The sequence below is a fragment of the Cladophialophora psammophila genome, assembly GCF_000585535.1.
Source record: "Cladophialophora psammophila CBS 110553 chromosome Unknown aczJe-supercont1.1, whole genome shotgun sequence".
Classification (NCBI taxonomy): Eukaryota; Fungi; Ascomycota; class Eurotiomycetes; order Chaetothyriales; family Herpotrichiellaceae; genus Cladophialophora; species Cladophialophora psammophila.
Genome location: NW_006912922.1, coordinates 1,110,203 through 1,128,112, shown reverse-complemented (window position 1 = coordinate 1,128,112; position 17,910 = coordinate 1,110,203). Strand labels below are relative to the sequence as shown.

At 51.7% G+C, this 17,910-nt stretch overlaps 5 protein-coding genes across 5 annotated transcripts; 1 reads left to right on the top strand and 4 right to left on the bottom strand.

The window, feature by feature from the left end:
- Nucleotides 1-457: 457 nt before the first annotated feature.
- Nucleotides 458-2,131, top strand: A1O5_00395 (uncharacterized protein; the record flags this gene model as incomplete). The annotated part of the gene is made up of 1 exon (XM_007741014.1): nt 458-2,131. One exon carries the CDS (start codon nt 458-460, stop codon nt 2,129-2,131), a length of 1,674 nt encoding a protein of 557 aa, XP_007739204.1.
- Nucleotides 2,132-6,382: 4,251 nt separating this feature from the next.
- A1O5_00394 (uncharacterized protein) lies at nt 6,383-8,683 on the bottom strand (the record flags this gene model as incomplete). The annotated part of the gene is made up of 2 exons (XM_007741013.1): nt 6,383-8,371; nt 8,432-8,683. 2 exons carry the CDS (start codon nt 8,681-8,683, stop codon nt 6,383-6,385), a joined length of 2,241 nt encoding a protein of 746 aa, XP_007739203.1.
- Nucleotides 8,684-9,095: 412 nt separating this feature from the next.
- A1O5_00393 (glucosamine-fructose-6-phosphate aminotransferase) lies at nt 9,096-11,429 on the bottom strand (the record flags this gene model as incomplete). The annotated part of the gene is made up of 5 exons (XM_007741012.1): nt 9,096-9,316; nt 9,368-10,944; nt 10,998-11,229; nt 11,296-11,366; nt 11,425-11,429. 5 exons carry the CDS (start codon nt 11,427-11,429, stop codon nt 9,096-9,098), a joined length of 2,106 nt encoding a protein of 701 aa, XP_007739202.1.
- Nucleotides 11,430-13,072: 1,643 nt separating this feature from the next.
- Nucleotides 13,073-13,997, bottom strand: A1O5_00392 (uncharacterized protein; the record flags this gene model as incomplete). The annotated part of the gene is made up of 3 exons (XM_007741011.1): nt 13,073-13,231; nt 13,291-13,898; nt 13,952-13,997. The coding sequence occupies 3 exons, from the start codon at nt 13,995-13,997 to the stop codon at nt 13,073-13,075; spliced, it is 813 nt and encodes a 270-aa protein (XP_007739201.1).
- Nucleotides 13,998-15,651: 1,654 nt separating this feature from the next.
- Nucleotides 15,652-17,871, bottom strand: A1O5_00391 (uncharacterized protein; the record flags this gene model as incomplete). Its single annotated transcript, XM_007741010.1, has 5 exons — nt 15,652-15,675; nt 15,730-17,005; nt 17,378-17,481; nt 17,538-17,753; nt 17,809-17,871. The coding sequence occupies 5 exons, from the start codon at nt 17,869-17,871 to the stop codon at nt 15,652-15,654; spliced, it is 1,683 nt and encodes a 560-aa protein (XP_007739200.1).
- Nucleotides 17,872-17,910: the final 39 nt, after the last annotated feature.

Sequence of the window (17,910 nt, the reverse complement as noted above, 5' to 3'; positions counted from 1 at the left end):
CCCAAAGCAAGCGATGTGTTTTTTATACCTCGTGTTGTGTACGAGGTGACGAATACAGTCCCCTCTTGCAAAGATTGCACGCCCAAATGCTGCATCAAGCTTGAAGGATCACCGTGTGCCTGCCCACCCTTTTTGTATGCTCACACTTCATCCCGAATGTTCCTAGTTAACCAAGTGGCCTTGTCTGTGAAATGGTGGGCAGAGCCGTGGATCAGGTATTTCCTGGAGGCCCTTTGCTCCAGGTAGTCATATCTCTTTGTTGGCGCCAGATTTCCAACGGAAGCAAAAATTCTCACAGCAGGATATATTCCATCCGGCTACCTAGGCACCTTCGGATTAAGCTAGTAAGCATCACAATAGCGGAAACTCGTGTATTACTCCCCCAAGCGGCCTCCAAGACCAGGGAAGTTGGTTCTCAATTATCAAATTGCTAGCTTACACATTCTCAACGCACTCGATGGCGAGCGTTGACATTAAGGGGGCTGAGGTCGAGGCCGCTGAGATCGAGGCCGAGATGGAGACGGCAGACAAAATAGTCGAGGTGTTCAAATCCCCAATTCCGTCCTTCAGTCCTGGAGAATTGGAGTACGAACGTTCCGTCGCAACTGCAAATCTCTTGTACCGTTTCTCGAGGCCTTACTTCGTCGTCCAGCCTGAAAGCCCTGCACAGGTTCAGACCATTATCAAAACAGCCGTTTCGAATGGGCTGAAGATCACGGTCAAGAACGGAGGTCACTCCTTCGCAGGATTTTCCACCACCGATCGAGGCATCCTGCTAGACCTTGCCCGGATGCAAGATGTTCGCCTCCACAAAGGGCCTAACGACAAACCAGTGGCGGTCACGCTCGGAGGTGGGGCGCAATGGGGCCATGCGTACAAGGCATTGGTCGCCGGTCGTTACGACGGGTACATGGTCAATGGTGGACGATGTCCCACCGTCGGAGTCAGTGGGTTCGTTTTGGGGGGTGGTCTCGGCCCCTTCACCAGAAAATTCGGCATGGGCTGCGACTCGCTGACAGAGGCAACCATTGTCACCGCGAAGGGAGACCTTGTCACCGTCAAAGAAACCGATGATAAACAATCGAACGAAGGTAAGCTCTTCTGGGCACTTCGCGGTGCTGGTGGCGGGAACTTTGGGGTTGTGGTTGAGCTGAAGATGAAGGTCCAGCGGGTGCACGACCGCATAGTAGCCGGGCGATTCACGTATTCACAGCTGGATGAGCCGTTCATGGGCGCGATGAAGGAACTCTACCGATTCGACTGGCCAGTCAATGCCACGATTGACACCCACTGGGTGTGCGAGGTCAAGCCCAACGACGCTAGTTCTTATGTTCGTTTCGTCGCCTATTTCAACGGCGAGGAGAGGGAGTTTAGGGGTCTGATCGACCGTGCCATTGGAAACGTGCATCCAGAACTAGCGGCTAGGATGAAGGAGCGGACACTGTCCGAACCGTCGACGCTTTTCCTTCATGAGACGCTTGTGGCTCAGTGGTGGGAGGAAACCACGAGGGCATTTCCCTCCAACAAAGCTTACAGCCTCTACACATCCTTCGTCTTCGAGAAGCGACTCGAAATCGTCAACATCGTTGCCGACAAGGTCAAGCACTGGCTAGACAAATTCCAAAGCTCTTTCAGCGAGGACGAAGCTATCCTCGAAGTCACGTGGGTTCACGCCGGAGGGCATGCCAGCGTCGTGGGAAGCGACCAGACGGCGTTCCCCTGGCGTGCTGGCACGTACTTCACATACATCATGGTCCGGTGGTATGACAAATGGCTGTCGGCGAAGATGGGGCAATTTTTGGAAGCGTTCAAGAGTGACTTGAGGCGCTTTTCCATGGAAAGTGAGGCGGCATACATCAACTTTGCAGATGTATCGCTGAGCGATTACGCATCGGCATACTACGGGCCCAACTACCCGAGGCTGCAGGAGGTCAAGCAGATCTGGGACATGTACGACTACTTTCACCCGCCCCAAGGTGTTCGACTTCCGAAAAGCAAGGACAGCGCGGGGAATGACGGGGACTGGGTGGACTTGCCGCGACGGCAGTGGGAGAGCCGCGGCGCGTTCCCAGCCCGGAAGAAGGCCGACTTTGCGGGAATCATTCGAGACTTGACCGACCTGGGGTTTTGATGTTTCTGTACTTGAGACTGGACCATTCGGGGAGATTTTGGTGTCACCACTGCGTTTTCTTATGCGCAGGGCTAAAAAGATCACATTTTCGCTCAGTGTAACTAATTGAGTCTAGCGTCACCAAAGCTTCCACGCTATAGCCCACTAGCCCCACTCAAGCCTCGCGCCCGCCACCGCAGTCGATGCCCTTATCCAGCTCGCCAGTACCTATGATTGACGCCAGTAAAGCCACCACTCCATACCATCACCAGTCCATTAAATAAAACCAAACGCCTACACAAAGATTGTCTTGCCTACTAACTCCACCGTCCAACATCTTCAGAGTAAAAGAAAATAGAAAATCTCGAACCCCGATCTCAAGCCGTGTTTGGGGGAGTGGGGGAGGAAATTACTAGCTCTAAAGCATAGCCGCTTCGTATTCCTTGCCGCACCTCGACGCCGTGGCGTGGTGGAGCGAGAACGTTCCTGGCGGTCTGCAAGTGATGCTGGGCCACGATTTTGGGTAGGTTAGGCTTGTCTGGCGTTTGTTGGGTGGGATAGGGGTCCTGGGACAGGACGGCCCAAACAACGGGAGAAAAGGCACACATAACGGATTAGAATCAGGGCTGCAAGAGTTTCGACTTCTGCTTTTTATGCAATCTCGCACCATTTTGGAAAGACGGTCTGATACCCGAGGACTCTTGTTCGAGTAATTCATATTCACGACCGGAAAGATGGATATGAAAGGATCTCCCTATCCTCCGGACCGAGCAAAGGCCGGATCAAAATTTGGGGCTAAGCGACCTGGGAATTTTCAGCCTCCGATCTGCTGCTCTAGCAAAGTTAGCTGCGTTGGAAGAGCAGACATGTCCTCACCGCCAGAGAGCTTTCCAGACAACTCTGCAAACCGAGATGGGAACTTCCTGCCGACCAATCAGCTAGTCCTAGATGACCACCTCAATGTGCATTTCCCGTGGAAAACGAGCCATGTCTGAAGAGAAGAGATATTTTTATCAGCGACATAAAGTGAGAGGATATGATAATCTGGTTGCTGATGCAAACTGATATATTTGCTCCCGAATCTACTGCTCCTGGACCGCCGCGGTCTCCACTGCCTCAATGTGTATCTCCTTCGAAAAGACAGCTGCATCGGAAGAGCAGATATTGTCCTTCCAAGTCGATCTGCTTAAAAGGTCGAGGACGACAAATTGCACTTCACCAAGACAAAGGCAGGTCTGGATGTCAGCAATGGGGATGACCGACTGCAAAAATTCTTCCTGCGTGGTAACTTTCTTCCGGCCGGATTGAACGTCTTTGTGAATCCGACATCGGGGTAAGATGCAGACTGAGGCATTGGAGTCTAGCGCGAAAGCGGTCGTTAAAAGAGAAGGGTGGTAAACATGCCTCTGCTTTCTGAGCAGTATATTCTTCTCAAGTCAACGATGACCCGGAAGCATTGGAATGTCAGTAAGCCTAAGACTCTCTTGATTTCTGATGTAATAGAGCGTTAACATTGCAGGCCGAATGAGGGGGACGAGGTGCCAAATATACCAGCAGTACCTTTCAACTCCCTTGGGCTTGGATATATCTACCGCCATCACGGTGGAGGATCTAGTCCTGACTTTTTAGCCCTAACACGAGAGCTTCCACGGTGTGGCTCTGGTTTACCCCTTCCGCCTACTCAGCCTCGTGCGAGTGGAAACCCACGCAGAAGTGTAAGAGGTAGAAGGTTTCCCAAGTTCTGCAAAGGACGGGGCAAAAGCTTTCTTCTTGAGCAGAAATCTCCCACAAAAGCTTCACAATTCTAGGATTCGGCAGCTTAAGAGATTGAGATCTCGAGAATCATACATTTGCTCCATAACACACGAGGACGGGGAGTTTGTGTTCAGCGGGATTCAAGAGATTGACGAGGCAATACAGGGTGGCGGACGTTCACAGCAGCAACATGGCAGATCTGAGAAGAACGTCTCGGTCAGTCTTCACTTGAAAAGGGGCACAAGGGAATTTCAAGGTGACTTTTCTTCCTTGCTCCCCGTAAAGTCGGCAACCGCTGTACAAAAAGGACGACCAGGTAGGCCCTTCCCAGCTGTCAGGGCCTCTGAGCCATCCTCGTTAAGCTACGCGCACGTGGCAAAAGACGGTGGTGTCATTGCCCTGCTCGGCAAGGAAAAGGCGATGAGCCTGTAAAAATCACCGGCCAGAATGAAAAAGAACATTAGGAAGCTTGCAGCGAAGATGGGAATTCCAGATGAACATTCCGGGATAGTGTGATGATTTTCGACGAGGGTGGAAGAAATATTTCAACACATCACTGCGCAGAAAGCAGAAGCCTTGTCCCAAATCAAGAATGTCGGCCAGGAAAGTAAAACCAACAAACCGGTCTCCCACACAATCAAAGGCCTGTTTCGAAAAGTCTTGGGAGAAAATAGCACACCAAAATGACTCGATTTTTTCCACTTCGTCGTCAATCAATTCGACACGATCTAGGACGGCGGAGGAGAAGGTCCTTCCTGGGTGTCGTGTATCCGCATCTGGCGGTGTATGGCGTATCATTGGGTTTCGAGTGTTTATATCTCATATGCCGTTTCAAGGAACGTTCGCTCATGGGTTCGCTCATAGTGCAGCCCTCGACATTGCACTGGACTAGCTTATGGCTGTGGCTTTACATGTGTGACCTGGGTCGTGGCAACAGTAGCATTTTCAAGTGAGACTTGAGATTTTTCGAATTTTGAGAGACAAGAAACTTACTTGAACTGACGTCCCTTGGTCATGAAGCTTTGGCGGCACTGGAGACAACGGAACACTTTGGGCGGGTCTAATGGTAATCTCGAAGGCTCGAATTTAGTTTGAGGATGGAGCGTCGGAGTTTCTACCATTGTCGATTGGACAGGCGCAACAGGCGCCATTGGAAGAAAAGGTTGCTGCAGAAGCTGACGTCCAGGATAAGATGACAGCTCTGGCGTCATTGATAGGGGGAGGAGCCATTGCTGCCCTGCCGACAAGGCTCAGTTCGATTTCGGTGTCGAAGGGATTTGTGTATACTGGCGATGCATGCAAGACTTCGGAGTCGATAGTCTGAACAACTGCAAATCCCTCAGTCGAATTGCTTGTAAGGATAAGAGGTGTTGGAATGGACGGAATCGAGGAGGTGCCGGTGCTTTCTGGAGGGTTGGAAGCGAATTGATCGAAAGGGGCACTGTCAAATTCGTACGGAGAGAAAAAGCGAGCAACTATAGCAGCATCTTGGCCGAAGCTGGATTCAGCAAGCCAATGCCTCCAATGCTGGTCCACACGAACACCGCTTGGACTCGACGCTAGTTCTCCCGTGACGGGATAGTCATAGACAGACTGACCCGACGAGTTGAGGGTCTGTTCGTACCACTCTCCACTTGGAATGCCTCGTTCTAGGTCTGGAGAGCCGTGGGAGGACGCATCATGAGTTATGCGACGATCATATCAGTACCGTTGAATGGCGGGTGCGCGAAGACAAAAGGTCCCCGCGCCGCCTCGTCGCTCAAAGTGTTAGGGGTTGTTGGAGGTTGAGCTGGCACAGAGACAGGGAGAGGGAGCCCGAGAGTTAGCTGCGTGGTTTTCGAGATGACAAGAGAACTGGGGGCACTCAGTTACCTGTCAAAATGACAGCTGTTGATTGTTGAAGGATCAGCTGCGAAGTTCGAGGGGCGTGGATGGTTCCAAACACCACCACACCGGACGCTCCAGGAGCGAGGCAGGCGGTTTAAGCAGCAGCGGTAGCAGCAGTAGCAGCAGTAGCAGCTGCAGCCGACGAAGAAGAATAGCCTGTTCACCCTCATTTGCGATATGCCTGACTTATATGCCATCGGCACACTAAGGGCAGCCCCCCACCGGGCGTTACTAGTCAATGGATGCAATTGGTGGTTCCTTTTTTTTTTTAACTAGGGGGGAAACAAGGGTGGGACGTGGTAAAATGATACAGCTGTGCAGTGTAAGAACCTGGATGTAGCCTCTCTGTATCTCGTATTAATCGCGTCGCTTCGAGTCAAATCAAACGGCAATATCCAGCGGACGAAGAAAACGAATGGAAGAATTGACTGGCTGCGGTAGCAGTGCCTGTATCAATAAGAAATCGAGGACACATGTGTGTCTTTTCAGTCCATGTGCTAAAGAAGAGTAGAGTAATAGAGGAGAAGATATCTATTTACAACAAGTGACCTCTTGATCCAGGACGGTGAGGACGTATAGATTGTCAGATCAACTAACTAACGAACCTATCTAACCAGTCAGTCAAGTCAGTCAGTCGTCTGGCTCTCGGACTTTCCAGAAAGGTTTCTCTACGACCCTCGTCCTCGTTCTGTCCGTTTCCCGGTGATCCTCCTTTGCCTTCCTGGTCTTCGCGCCACCGCCCAGCACCTTCTGCCCTATCCTCCCCGTACCGGTATCAGGGTCGTGAATCGCGTCTTCGATTTCCTCCATTCCAACGGTCCGTGATCCGACATTCCCCCCTTGTAGGGTCGTCTTCGGTTCCCTCTGTTTCGCTGGGTCGAGACACCACACAACCACATCGCCCTGCCTCCTCCGGTCATCGTGCCAGTGAGAGTTGAATAGCCGTTTGCACTGGCCGTACCCGCTTCCTCGTAAGACCACTTGTAAGGTCGGTTCCAGTTGGGCGAAGAAAACGAGATAATCCGGCCACGGCTTTCGACCTTGACCGCTGCCGCCACGCCAGAATTGCTCCGCGCGTTCGCTTTCAAGGATGTCTCGGGGGATGGTGTCAATTTTCCCATGTTGACTGTGGGCGGCGAAGATTCCTGAGACCGAGCCAGCTGGTTGAGTGTTACCTTTGTGGTGTGGAGGATAGCGGGACATGTGTTTCTTTATCCAAATCGACGGGTTGGCGTAGAACTGGTCTGCCTCGTCTAGATAGCTGGATTTCTCGGTTGCATTTAGGTTGAGCGGTGGTTCGCATGTTAATGCCCAGGCTCGGATTCCCGGATGCGTCGAGGACGGGGGATATTGTAAATGAGAGCGCCAGGGGGTGGAGTGGCAGGGCATGAGCATGCCGACCGTCATGCTCAAGGGCATGGGAGAGTCGAGATAAACCATTTCGAATTCGTGGCGCAAATAATCGGTCAGGCCAATGATGCCGGAGTTGTGGATTTGTGTGGTGTAGAATGATATCGTGAAATTCAAGGACAAGATGAGGAAGAGTAACAGTCGTTTTGCAAGGTGTAACGATGGGGAACGACTTGTTAATGGGTGGAAGAAGGACGCTAGCGGCAGGGCGGTCAAAGTATGCAGAGCCGGCAATAAGGGATAGATGAAGCGCACCTCCTTATGTGCGATGACTGAGAAGGCCGCTGGGACGAGAAGACATGTGATGGATAAAGAATAGAGTGCATTGCGGCCTGCTGGAGGTGTTTGGGCAAAAGACGGATCTTTCGAGGAGCTCAAGACTCGAAACAATCCGATCATTGTAAACGGTAGCGCCGTCGTAAGGAGCAGAGGATACCCCTGAGAGACGTAGTAATGCCAATCGTTATTACCGTAGAATGTTGCCAACGATTGAACGACATTGATCCGGAGGAAATTCAAGGGTGGGAAGACCCATGCATCGTAGCATATCCGATCAAGTATGGCTGAAGAGAGTAAAATAATGCCCCCACAGAGAACTGTTTCGCGGAAGAACACAATACATTCCACCCAGTTGAGGCCTATCGAATTCCAGTCCCGAACGAATGTGAGAAATGTGAGGATCATCCAAATGAGAATATTCGTGGGCCGCAGGATTGTAGCCACTGCAGCACAGAGCAACGCTCTCCTGAGGCGTGTCACCTCGTCTGCAGAAGCTTTTTCGGTTGTAGAATTGTCTTGAGTGAGGATTCTCTTCTTCTCCTGCTTGGTTTTGAGTGCATCGTCGTTTCCATCGTGTGGCAGAGTCCGATTCCAGGGCCAATTATATAGCGCGATAATCGTCAAGGTCGTTTCCAGCGAATTTGAGAATGTTCGTGTCGAACAAAACCATTGCCACGGGCTAACGACAGTCAAGAGAAGAGTTGCCAGAGATGCCGTCGAGCCGTCTCCATAAACCGAGGATGCAAGTCTCCAGGTGTAGAAATCCGCCGTCGCGGCAAAGATGGCCTGCAAGGTCTTGGGAGCAGCAAGCAGGACCTCCGAGCGCATAGGGTTCTGCAGCATCAGGTGCTCGGCAACGGAGTCCGCTAGTTGGTAACAGAGTCCGAAGATTGCAGGGTGTATTGCAGATCGCAGATGGTTCTTCCACTCCTGTTGTCCTTCATGAGCTTCTTTCCTTCGCTGCTGTGTGCCGCGTTTCTGTTATCGCACCCATGTTATCCATGCTCCTGCGCCTTCTCCAAACGCCCACTGCCATGCTGGCTCCAACGCTTGAAAGTATTCATCTGGTTGAAAGAACGTCCTTGTCGTCAAAGCGTTGACCACCCGAAATCCAACTAGGAACAGGAAGACGTTATGGGGCGCAATAGAGAACGATTGTCGCGCCGTGGGAGGAGACGAAGTGTGTCTGCGACGGACGGCCACTGCATTTTCATCCTGTGGGCGCACAGCTTCGGCCGCCATTGACTCATCTAGAGGCATCGCTTTCCATGTGAGAATCTCGAAATGACAAAAGAGCCTTCGGAACAAATTGGCATCGGTCAGTTCAACTTGAAATGCGAAGCTGCAAGACGTCAAGAGACTTCTCCAAATTTCTCCAACTCAGCCTTGCGATCTCAGCCTCACGGTCGCAGCAGACTTTCAACACCTCTGAGTGGTGTGAAGGGGACCTCAACGCAGGAGCAAAAAAACAGGAAGAACAAGCAAAGAAATTTGTTGTTCTTATTCTTCTTAGAGTACTCTACCAGAAGCTCATGTACGTCCTACAAGCAACCTTTCTTCCTATGGCCGCTCCCAGATCCTTTCCTAAGATGATCCTTCATAGTGCAGACAAGCACTATACGCAGAGGCCAGAAGCCCTCCCCGCAAACCAGCTTTACTCAACGGTGACAGACTTCGCCAGATTACGCGGGAAATCGACGTTCAATCCCTCAGCAACGGCAAGCCAGTAGGCAATCAGCTGCAATGGAATGACGTTTAACAAGCCTTGCAAGCAGTCGACAGTCTTTGGCACCTCAATGCGCTCGGTCTTGGAAGGTGGGAATTCTGGATCGTCCTGGTTGCAAATGACAATAGGTCGACCGGCACGAGCAATCACTGACAAGTTGTTAGCTATGACCATAGGTGAGAAATGAAGGTAGTCCTTACCTTGCTGATAGGCGTTCAATGACTTGGGGAAGATGTCGTCTCTAGTAAGGATCATAATGATGGGCAAGTTTTCATCGACAAGCGCCAAAACACCATGCTTGAGCTCTCCAGACATAACGGCTTCACAGTGGAGATATGAAATTTCCTTGATTTTCAAAGCACCTTCCAAAGCGGTTGAATATTGACTGCCTCGGCCGAGCAGCAACAAAGATTTCTGGTTCTGTAGGAATTTGGCGCACATTTCCTTGATCGAGTCGTTGAGCTTGAGGATTTGCCGGAATTGCTCGCTGACCTTGGCCAGGCCGTCGATAATCTCGTGGCGGCGCTGAGCCTTGGAGGCACGGTCCTCGCTCAGGGACAAGGCAAACATGATCATGGCCACAAACTGGGAAGTGTAAGCCTTGGTCGAGGCGACGCCAATTTCAGGTCCGGCGTTGATGTGGACACCACAGTGGGTGAGCATCGAGATGGACGAGCCGACCACGTTGACAATTCCCACGGTAAGCGCACCACGCTCCAAACAGTATCGAAGAGCCATTAGCGAATCTGCAGTCTCTCCGGACTGTGACACGAACACGCAGGTATCGTCCCGGAAGACAGGTGCTTGTCTGTCGAGAAAGTCTGAAGCCAACTCGACCGAAATTGGGATCTCAGTAAGCTCCTCAAAGGCACCTCGGACAGCCATGCAGGAATGGTAGCTGGTGCCACAAGCGATGAAGATGAGTCTTCTGCATCTTCGGATGGTGCTCATGTATTGTCTGAGACCTCCCAAGGTGACAGTCTTGTTTGCAACATCCAAACGACCACGCATTGTGTTGACAACCGATTCGGGCTGCTCAAAGATTTCCTTTTGCATGAAGTGGTCGAATTTGCCCTTCATAATCTCTTGAAGCTCAAGCTCGATGGTCTGAATAGCACGCACATTGCTAGTACCGTCATCTTTGGTCAGTCTGTGAATGTTGAGTTGGCCATCGTGGATGTGGGCAATGTCGTCGTCCTCAAGATACAAAACTTTCTTGGTGTGCTCAACCAGGGCCGAAGCATCGGACGAGAGGAAGAATTCAGCAGGTTGAGGCATGCCGTCGTCCGACAAGAATGCTCTGGACTGCGACCGGTGGAGGAGAGACTTGTCAGGAGGGGCCAGCAGGCCACCGGGCGATAAAAGACCCGCGGTAGACTTCTTGACTGCAACATTGTGGTTTGCGATCTCAGCAGCCAAGGCACCACCATCTTCAGAGTACTCTACGTCCACAAAGTCGACCTTCATCTTCTTGGCCGTCTTGACTCCCACGACCAGAGGTGAGCCTTTCCGAGCCGCAATGCATTCGTGAGGGTAGTGGACGGATTTCATGAGCAGACCGAAGGCTCCCTGGAGCTCTTTGATAATGGCCTTGCCGAGAGTGGTGAAATCAATGTCAGGGTGCTGGTCATAGAGGTACTTGGCAAGCTTCGCAATGCACTCGGTGTCGGTATCGGTCTCGAATTTGAAGCCCTTGCCCTCGAGCAAGGCCTTCAGTTCCTTGTAGTTTGTGATGATACCATTGTGGACAACAGCAAATTCCCACTTGGGATCAGATCTGCGATTGGTTAAAGATGGATCGTTCCCGTGTGAGGTGGTTGCTGGACTAACCTGTGAGGATGGCAGTTGAGCCTGGAAGGCTGGCCGTGGGTAGCCCATCGAGTGTGAGCAATACCGCAGTGAGAGTCAAAGACTTTGGTCATATCGACGCCAGACTTCTCCACCATCTCTCGGAGCTTGGCCACCTTTCCCACCTCTTTGAATGCAAAGACCTCATTTTTCTTGTCGCCGTCGATAGCCAGACCGGCGGAGTCGTAGCCTCGGTATTCGAGACGGGCGAGACCTGAACAAGACCATGTTAGATGACTGAACTGAGTGACTGCTTGGGGCCTTGCAAGGCACGACATACCATTGAGCAAAGTGTCAAGAATGAATCTGCGGTCCTTCTCGACCAAGTAATTGATGTAGCCAAAGATGCCACTGATGCCATGTCAGCACTCACCCTCAACATTGCCCAATGGCAGGAGGGTATACGAACCACATGTTGACGACGATTCAGCGTATGTTTGAAGAGATTGGTTTCACCCGAGGCGAAAACAGAAGAGAGTGTCACAAAGCGCTGCCAGCCTTGGTTGTAGTAAGGTTGTGGTCCTGTCAAGGACAAAGGAAAGGATAGGCTTTTCTGAGGACAATAAAGGAGGGGCGGTCAAGGCAGGACTGCGAGCAACGATGGATCTGAGGCGAGCCGGAAGGGAGGGTTTTGAGGGTGAGGAAGAGCAAGAGACTGATAGAGAGAGAGAGAGAGAGATATGTAGGGATGGATCAGCTGGAAGGAAACAATCAGCAAAATAGTTGTAGCACCGTGGAATCGGTTGCTGACGTCCAAATCAGCGGTATCCAGGTCAGGGCTGAAATTCAAACCTCGACCGAACAAAGCTGCATGCAAGTCTCGGACACGGAACGCGCATCAGAGGCGCACCCCAGTGACCAGGGCGACAACAGCCAGCAGCAGCAGCTAAGCTCAACTCGGCTCGCTCGCCAGCCGCATGTGGCCCAGTAGCAGGCACCGAGCAAGTAGCACGAAGACGTAACACGCAGGGTCCTTTTGCCCCCTTAAGTAGCTACTACCTTTTGGCCTCCACTTGGTGGCTCAGTGGGGAGGTGGTAAGCTCGATCATGTGTACGAGGTAATTCGTAGTAGCTGTGGTGGCGGTTGGGGGGGGACCCTCATAGGTTGGTATACCTACCGAAGTACCTACCTACTACCTCGTACTGCCTAGGAAGGTATTGCCCACGAGGATTGCCCGCTGCCCTCTGTCTGCTGCCCACCGCCCATGCCCACCCACCATCACTGGCACGGCAACGCCCAAATATGCCCCTTGGCAGGAACAATTCGCTCGAGAAACAAGCAATCAAAGCACCCAGCGCATATTTCCTTGAGCGGGGCCCGTGCAGGCTGTGCAGAGCACACCTCTACCCAAGCTTTCAATAACCCATTCACTCCGCCATAAGTAGCTATCCAGATTCGACCATGCTTGTCCGTTGGTGGTGAAACACCGTCTGCTATAGCCTCAACCCCTCTTGCTGGTGCCACGGTCGCGGAGCATCTGCTTGGAAGCACCCGGGATCCCTCGTACTGCCACCACAGGTCCCGTCATATTTAGCTGCAAACCGGACATATCAATCAGCCTTCGCTAAGTCATCGTATTACTCTGGTCTGTAGTGTCTACGGAGAATTTTGCGTATAACCAAAGGCCTCGCTCTGCATGAGCCTAACTCGATTCTGCGAGCTGATATGGACCAAACAGGCTACCCTCCCAGGCGAGTTTATGCGAGGTTGCTCCCTCTTGAACAGCCTCGGAATAGCTCCACCAGTAGAGACTAGTCGGTGGCTGAAGTCCAAAAATATGGAGGTTCGTCAGCCTCTCCTAGCGTCAACTGCCATGTCACCGTCATCTTCGGGAGCCGCCATCGTCGCTTGCTGAGACAATCTGGCCCCCGAAGAATCTAGATCGGTTGCTTCCCTGCTTGAGGAACCGTGCCAGCTCCATGCGGCGAGTCGTTGCAGTCGCCTGTCATGGACGAAATAGGGGTTGACTATCATTTGGATGTTCTATTCGCTCTGCCCCCCTACTCCAAGAGGTGTCAATGCGTCTTCTATGATTGATAATATTCATTTTCATATCTCACAATTGGACAGCCCCGTTTGTCATCTGTGGTATCGAACTCATGGCTTTCATCAGTTGTGTAAACATGTCCTGTCGTCTGGGCTCTAAAGCGTCGAACGCTCGCTCTGCAGTGCCAATGGGCACCTGCTCCCGTCCACTAGCCAATCCAGCATATGCCTGCAACATTGCAGTCAGTCGCCGCCACCATTGACGACCTCTGGGAGCTGGAAACAAACCTTCTCCGCGAACTCGTCAAGGGGCATTCCAATCGATCTGCCGTTCTTGATATGCGGTTGGTGCTTTTCGTCATGGAGCTCCGTCTGCACCGCAGGTGGCATCAGTTCGACCACCTTGATGTTGGAGCCCTTCAATTGTTGGCGCAGGCAGAGGATAAATTGATGCAAGGCCGCCTTGGAAGCACAATAATTTGCACATATAGGCATTGGCACCAGAGCGAGTTGTGACGTGACAAATATCAAGGCACTCTCTGCATCCTTTTTCTGCAGATCTGGTAAGAAAGCCTTGGTCAGTGCGAGCTGAGAAAGGTAATTGGTGGTGAATTCGAGATTGAGGACATCCACATCGATGGAACCAGGGTTCCTAAAGTCCGACTTCCTCTGAATGCCCGAATTCAAAATGATACAGTCAACATCGGGGTGAGCGTGGGTGATGTTTGTGGCAAAGTTTGGGATGGATGCGAGATTGGTAATGTCGAAGGGCACGGCCTGGACCTTTTCGTGGCCATACTGCTGGACGAGCGCCTCGAGGTTCTCCTTGCGCCGGCCAACAGCGACCACAGAGGAGCCATCCTCGACTAGTCGTTTGGCCAGCGCCTCGCCAATGCCTATCCCGTTAGTGGTACTGCTTGGTGGAGTTCAAAATAACGAATCCTCATACCACTCGTCGCTCCGACGACGACCACTTTCTTGTACGGGAACGGCATGTTGGTCGGTCCAGAGAATGACGGCGGTTGAGCAAGGGCAATCCGCAGAATGAAAGACTGGAGATGTGCTTCTTGCTACTGATCCTGCCCTTTTGAACAGCAGTGGTCCGCGTGCGCTGGGTATGTAAGTACCCAGATGGACAAACTTTGTGCTTGAGAGAGATACGTACGTACCTACAGGAGCAGCTTGAAGCTTGACACGGCGACGTCGACCAATTGAAATCTTCCAGGCAAAATCAAATGATATCGTCAACTCAAGTGCCGAAGCCACTTAGGTCGTGGAGATGGATTCATAGCGCACACTGCGTCGCTCCAAACGATGAAACCAGTACTCTGACGCCCTCATCTCGTGAATGGAGGTTTAGACCTTGAGCTCATCCTTGTCAATGTCGGGATGATTCATTCTGAATTCCGTTCGTCACATTCCCGGACATTCGACTTGTCCAATGGCGAATCCGCAACCCATATGCCAACGGCCGTAATATCTCGGTCGGCGTCGGATTGAGCCAGCTTCGCCATAGACGCGACGGATGAGATTGCTTCTATACAGGCTCCACGGTTTGAGTCTGGGCCATGAAAAGGCATTGCAGTGGCTAACCTGGACTGAAGAGCGTCCAGCATGCTCCTTCGCTCGGAGTGCATTTGCTAGTCGCAGCGGTGGTATGTTCGAAACAATCCTTTGTCGTGCTTGTCTTCCATAGTCGCCATCGCAAAGCTAGATACCTATATGTCGGTGCATTTAGGCCGACCTGGAACATAATGCTTAGCTGTTCTGATGCCCAGATTCCCTGGTAAAAGGCTCATCGACGTGATCTCCTTGAGGCCAACTGCGCAAAACGGAACATCCTCACGGACGCTCAAGATAGGTCCCCGCCGTTGTCGACAGTTTTGTTGGGTCGGCCCAGTAGCCATGCGGCTCCGGAGTTGAGTTCGAACATGGCGTTTTGGGATTTGGATGCCATGACATTGTGGCTGTCTCTTCTGATCAAAGTAAAGATTTTAACAAGCAGTCATCCGTACTCGTAGAATAGGGCTGCGAAGTGCGGTCCTACTAGCACCGCCCTAGTCGGTTAGTGGTGTGCCATGGGTGTGCTAATGACATGGAGACCCCACAACTTCGCTAATATTAATCTCCAATGAATACTGCATACGAAGCGAAGGTTTAATCATAGGTCAATTAAAAATTACGTAGCTAGATAGCATGCCATCGCTATGTGTTAACTATTCTAAGAGTATACTGAGTTGAATGACGGAGGTCACCACCTTTCAGGGTACAGTCGATCGCCTAACTGAGAGATAGTGAAGGAGCAACTGGTGTCAACAAAAAGGGAAAGACGTGCGGACGTCAAAGCGTCGCGGAAAGGACCGACTAGGTCACTGCAGGAGTCAACGACAAAGAAGGATGGAAGTAAATTAATGAGGAAGGGCTGCATTCAGTGAAATATCGACATTGAATCTGTGTACAGAGAGGTATCTCCTCTCAATCAAAAGCCATCGCTCAGCCATGTCAATGCAGCAATCTTCCACCAGGCGGAAGACGAATCGTTATGCACTTTCCCTTTCCCCCGCCTCCGACAACCATATGATGGGAGATTCAGTGAGCCGTTCCTTCGTAGCAAGACTGTCGCTGCATCGTACATTTGCCATCGCATAATCAGGGGTATCGGATTGGAAGAGGCTGTCGACGTGGTCAATTAGTGGGCGCCGGTGAGAATGACTGAAGATAACATACCTGTCCATTAACGACTCCAAGCGTCTTGCTCGTCTCGGGATTCCCCTTGGATAATTTCTGGACCGAGGTTGGCCCATTAATTTCGCGGTCGAGATTCATATACTCCTTGGCAGCATCTTTGGTGCCTCTCTCAAGCAGGTACTTCATGTAAGTGGTGACCAGCTCTTGAACGGTGGGCTCTGGGAGAACGCTCTTGCCGAGGATCTCGTCCACGACCCGTCGGATCTGATCGTAGTGCTGTTGTTCCGTCTCACTACTTGTGGGTTGATCAATTTCAAACCGAAGGTAGCTGGTCCAGAAAGCGGGGCTCTCGAGGTACCAATGTTGGTTTTTCTGGAAAACCTGGCGAGCTTCTTCCGGCGAGCCCTTGACCTTCCAAAGGAGTTTCGCCCATTCCGCCACGAGAGCAGCTTTGGCTGCAGAATCAATGCTTGGAGACTCGAGGTGACTTTGGTACACAGCGACAGCAGCCTCCAAGCCTGAATGGCGACGATTTATGTTCGCCAGCGAGACAATTGTCTCGACGTGACCAGGTAATTGGATAAGGATGGCGTCGTGTATATCCTTTGCCACATCGACTCGACCGGTCATTTCTTCGAAATATGCGTACTGAAGTCTGGTTGTCGGTAGAGCAATTGGGACATAAAAGCAAGATGCTCTTTGATAGATATTTCGAACTTCCTCTTCCTTGCCCTGCTGGGCTAGCATCCACCTGGCGTATCTCAACCAGAATTCATCATGCTGAGCACAAGTGACCAGGCAACGTTCATATAAAAATTGGATGCGGGTGTAGTCACCTTCTGACTCCTCAAAGTCGAGATATTTGCGCCAATTTGTCAGTTGGGCTTCGTCTAGATCTGTCACGTGGAAATACGGTCGTTTGATTTCAGACTCGTAGGTCCATCGCTTTGTAGTCTCGGTCTGTGTCCGCCTGAAGACCTCGAGGTGGTAATTGTCAATCCGGGTTCGCAACTCTCGTTCCACTTCTGCCTGGCTTCGGCCGGCTTTATAACCGGTGCCTTCGTTCTCAATGTCCATCTGCAGCTGAGTGAGAGTACCCGGAGGTGCGATAGCGGTAAGCGGGCGTGACTGTGCCATCTGCCGGTATTTCTCGAAGTATCTCGCATATTGATGCATGGGTATGTGGATGATCCTGCCCAGGATGGCAAAGATTCGGTCGTATGCTTCCATGCGCTCTTCAAATTCGATGTACTTATCCCAGAAGGGATGAGCGAGAAAGTCGAGGCCGACACAAACTGCTCCTCTCTCAAAAAGCCTGGTCATCAGCTGGTTAGCCTCACTGTAGGATACCTTTGCGAGGGACCCGGAGAAGAGGGGGGAGGAAGCAAACATGGAGGATGGGGAATGTACGCGTGATAATAGTCCTTCAATTGCTTTTGCAACAAGTTGAAATAGTCCTGCAGAAAGGGTGGACGGGCAAAGGCCGAATTCTCGGGCAAATCAAATCAAAGCACCTGACTGGTGATGAGTGAGAAGCAAGCTCGGAAGGGGAAGGACAGCGACGATGAGCTCACCAAAGCTGCGGTGGCCATCATCATCAATTTCATCGCCAGCTCCTTCTGCTAATGAAGTTGTGTCATGCTATGTTTAGGTTCTCGACAAGAGGGAATACATGTTTCATACTTACTCTCGAATGCCATCGGAATCGTGGCTTGTCTCGGTCTTGAATGAGCAGTAGTTTGTCCACAGATCCACCGAGTTGGTGATGCTGGCGATTCCGCGTTCGTAGACCTGTCCGACTTTTAAGCACGCGAGTCTCTCTTCTTGTTCGCAATGGGGTTCCTAACCATGTCGGCGGCCTCGGTTCCGGCTATCGAGAACTCGAGGTCGGCATACTTTTTCCAGTAACCGAAGAAAAGAGGGAATTTTAAGAGGAAGCGGTCATAGACGCTGCGGACGGCTGTGATTGCTTGCGAACTCGAGTTTCTATTGATTCCGCCCTCTAGGGCCTCGGCGGCGCGTACGAGCTTCTCCCAGCTCTCGAAGTTGTCCGAGTCGTCGTTCTGCAAGCTAAACGTAAGTCAAGGAGCATGGCCATGTCTCATAGATATCACATACCACCTCGGCCAAGAGCTTCCGCAACTCGGCGCTCTCTTCATCGTTTCCGCCGTAGGCGTCCATTTGGACTCAGCCTGGTCGAGCGCAAGATGGACGTTTCGG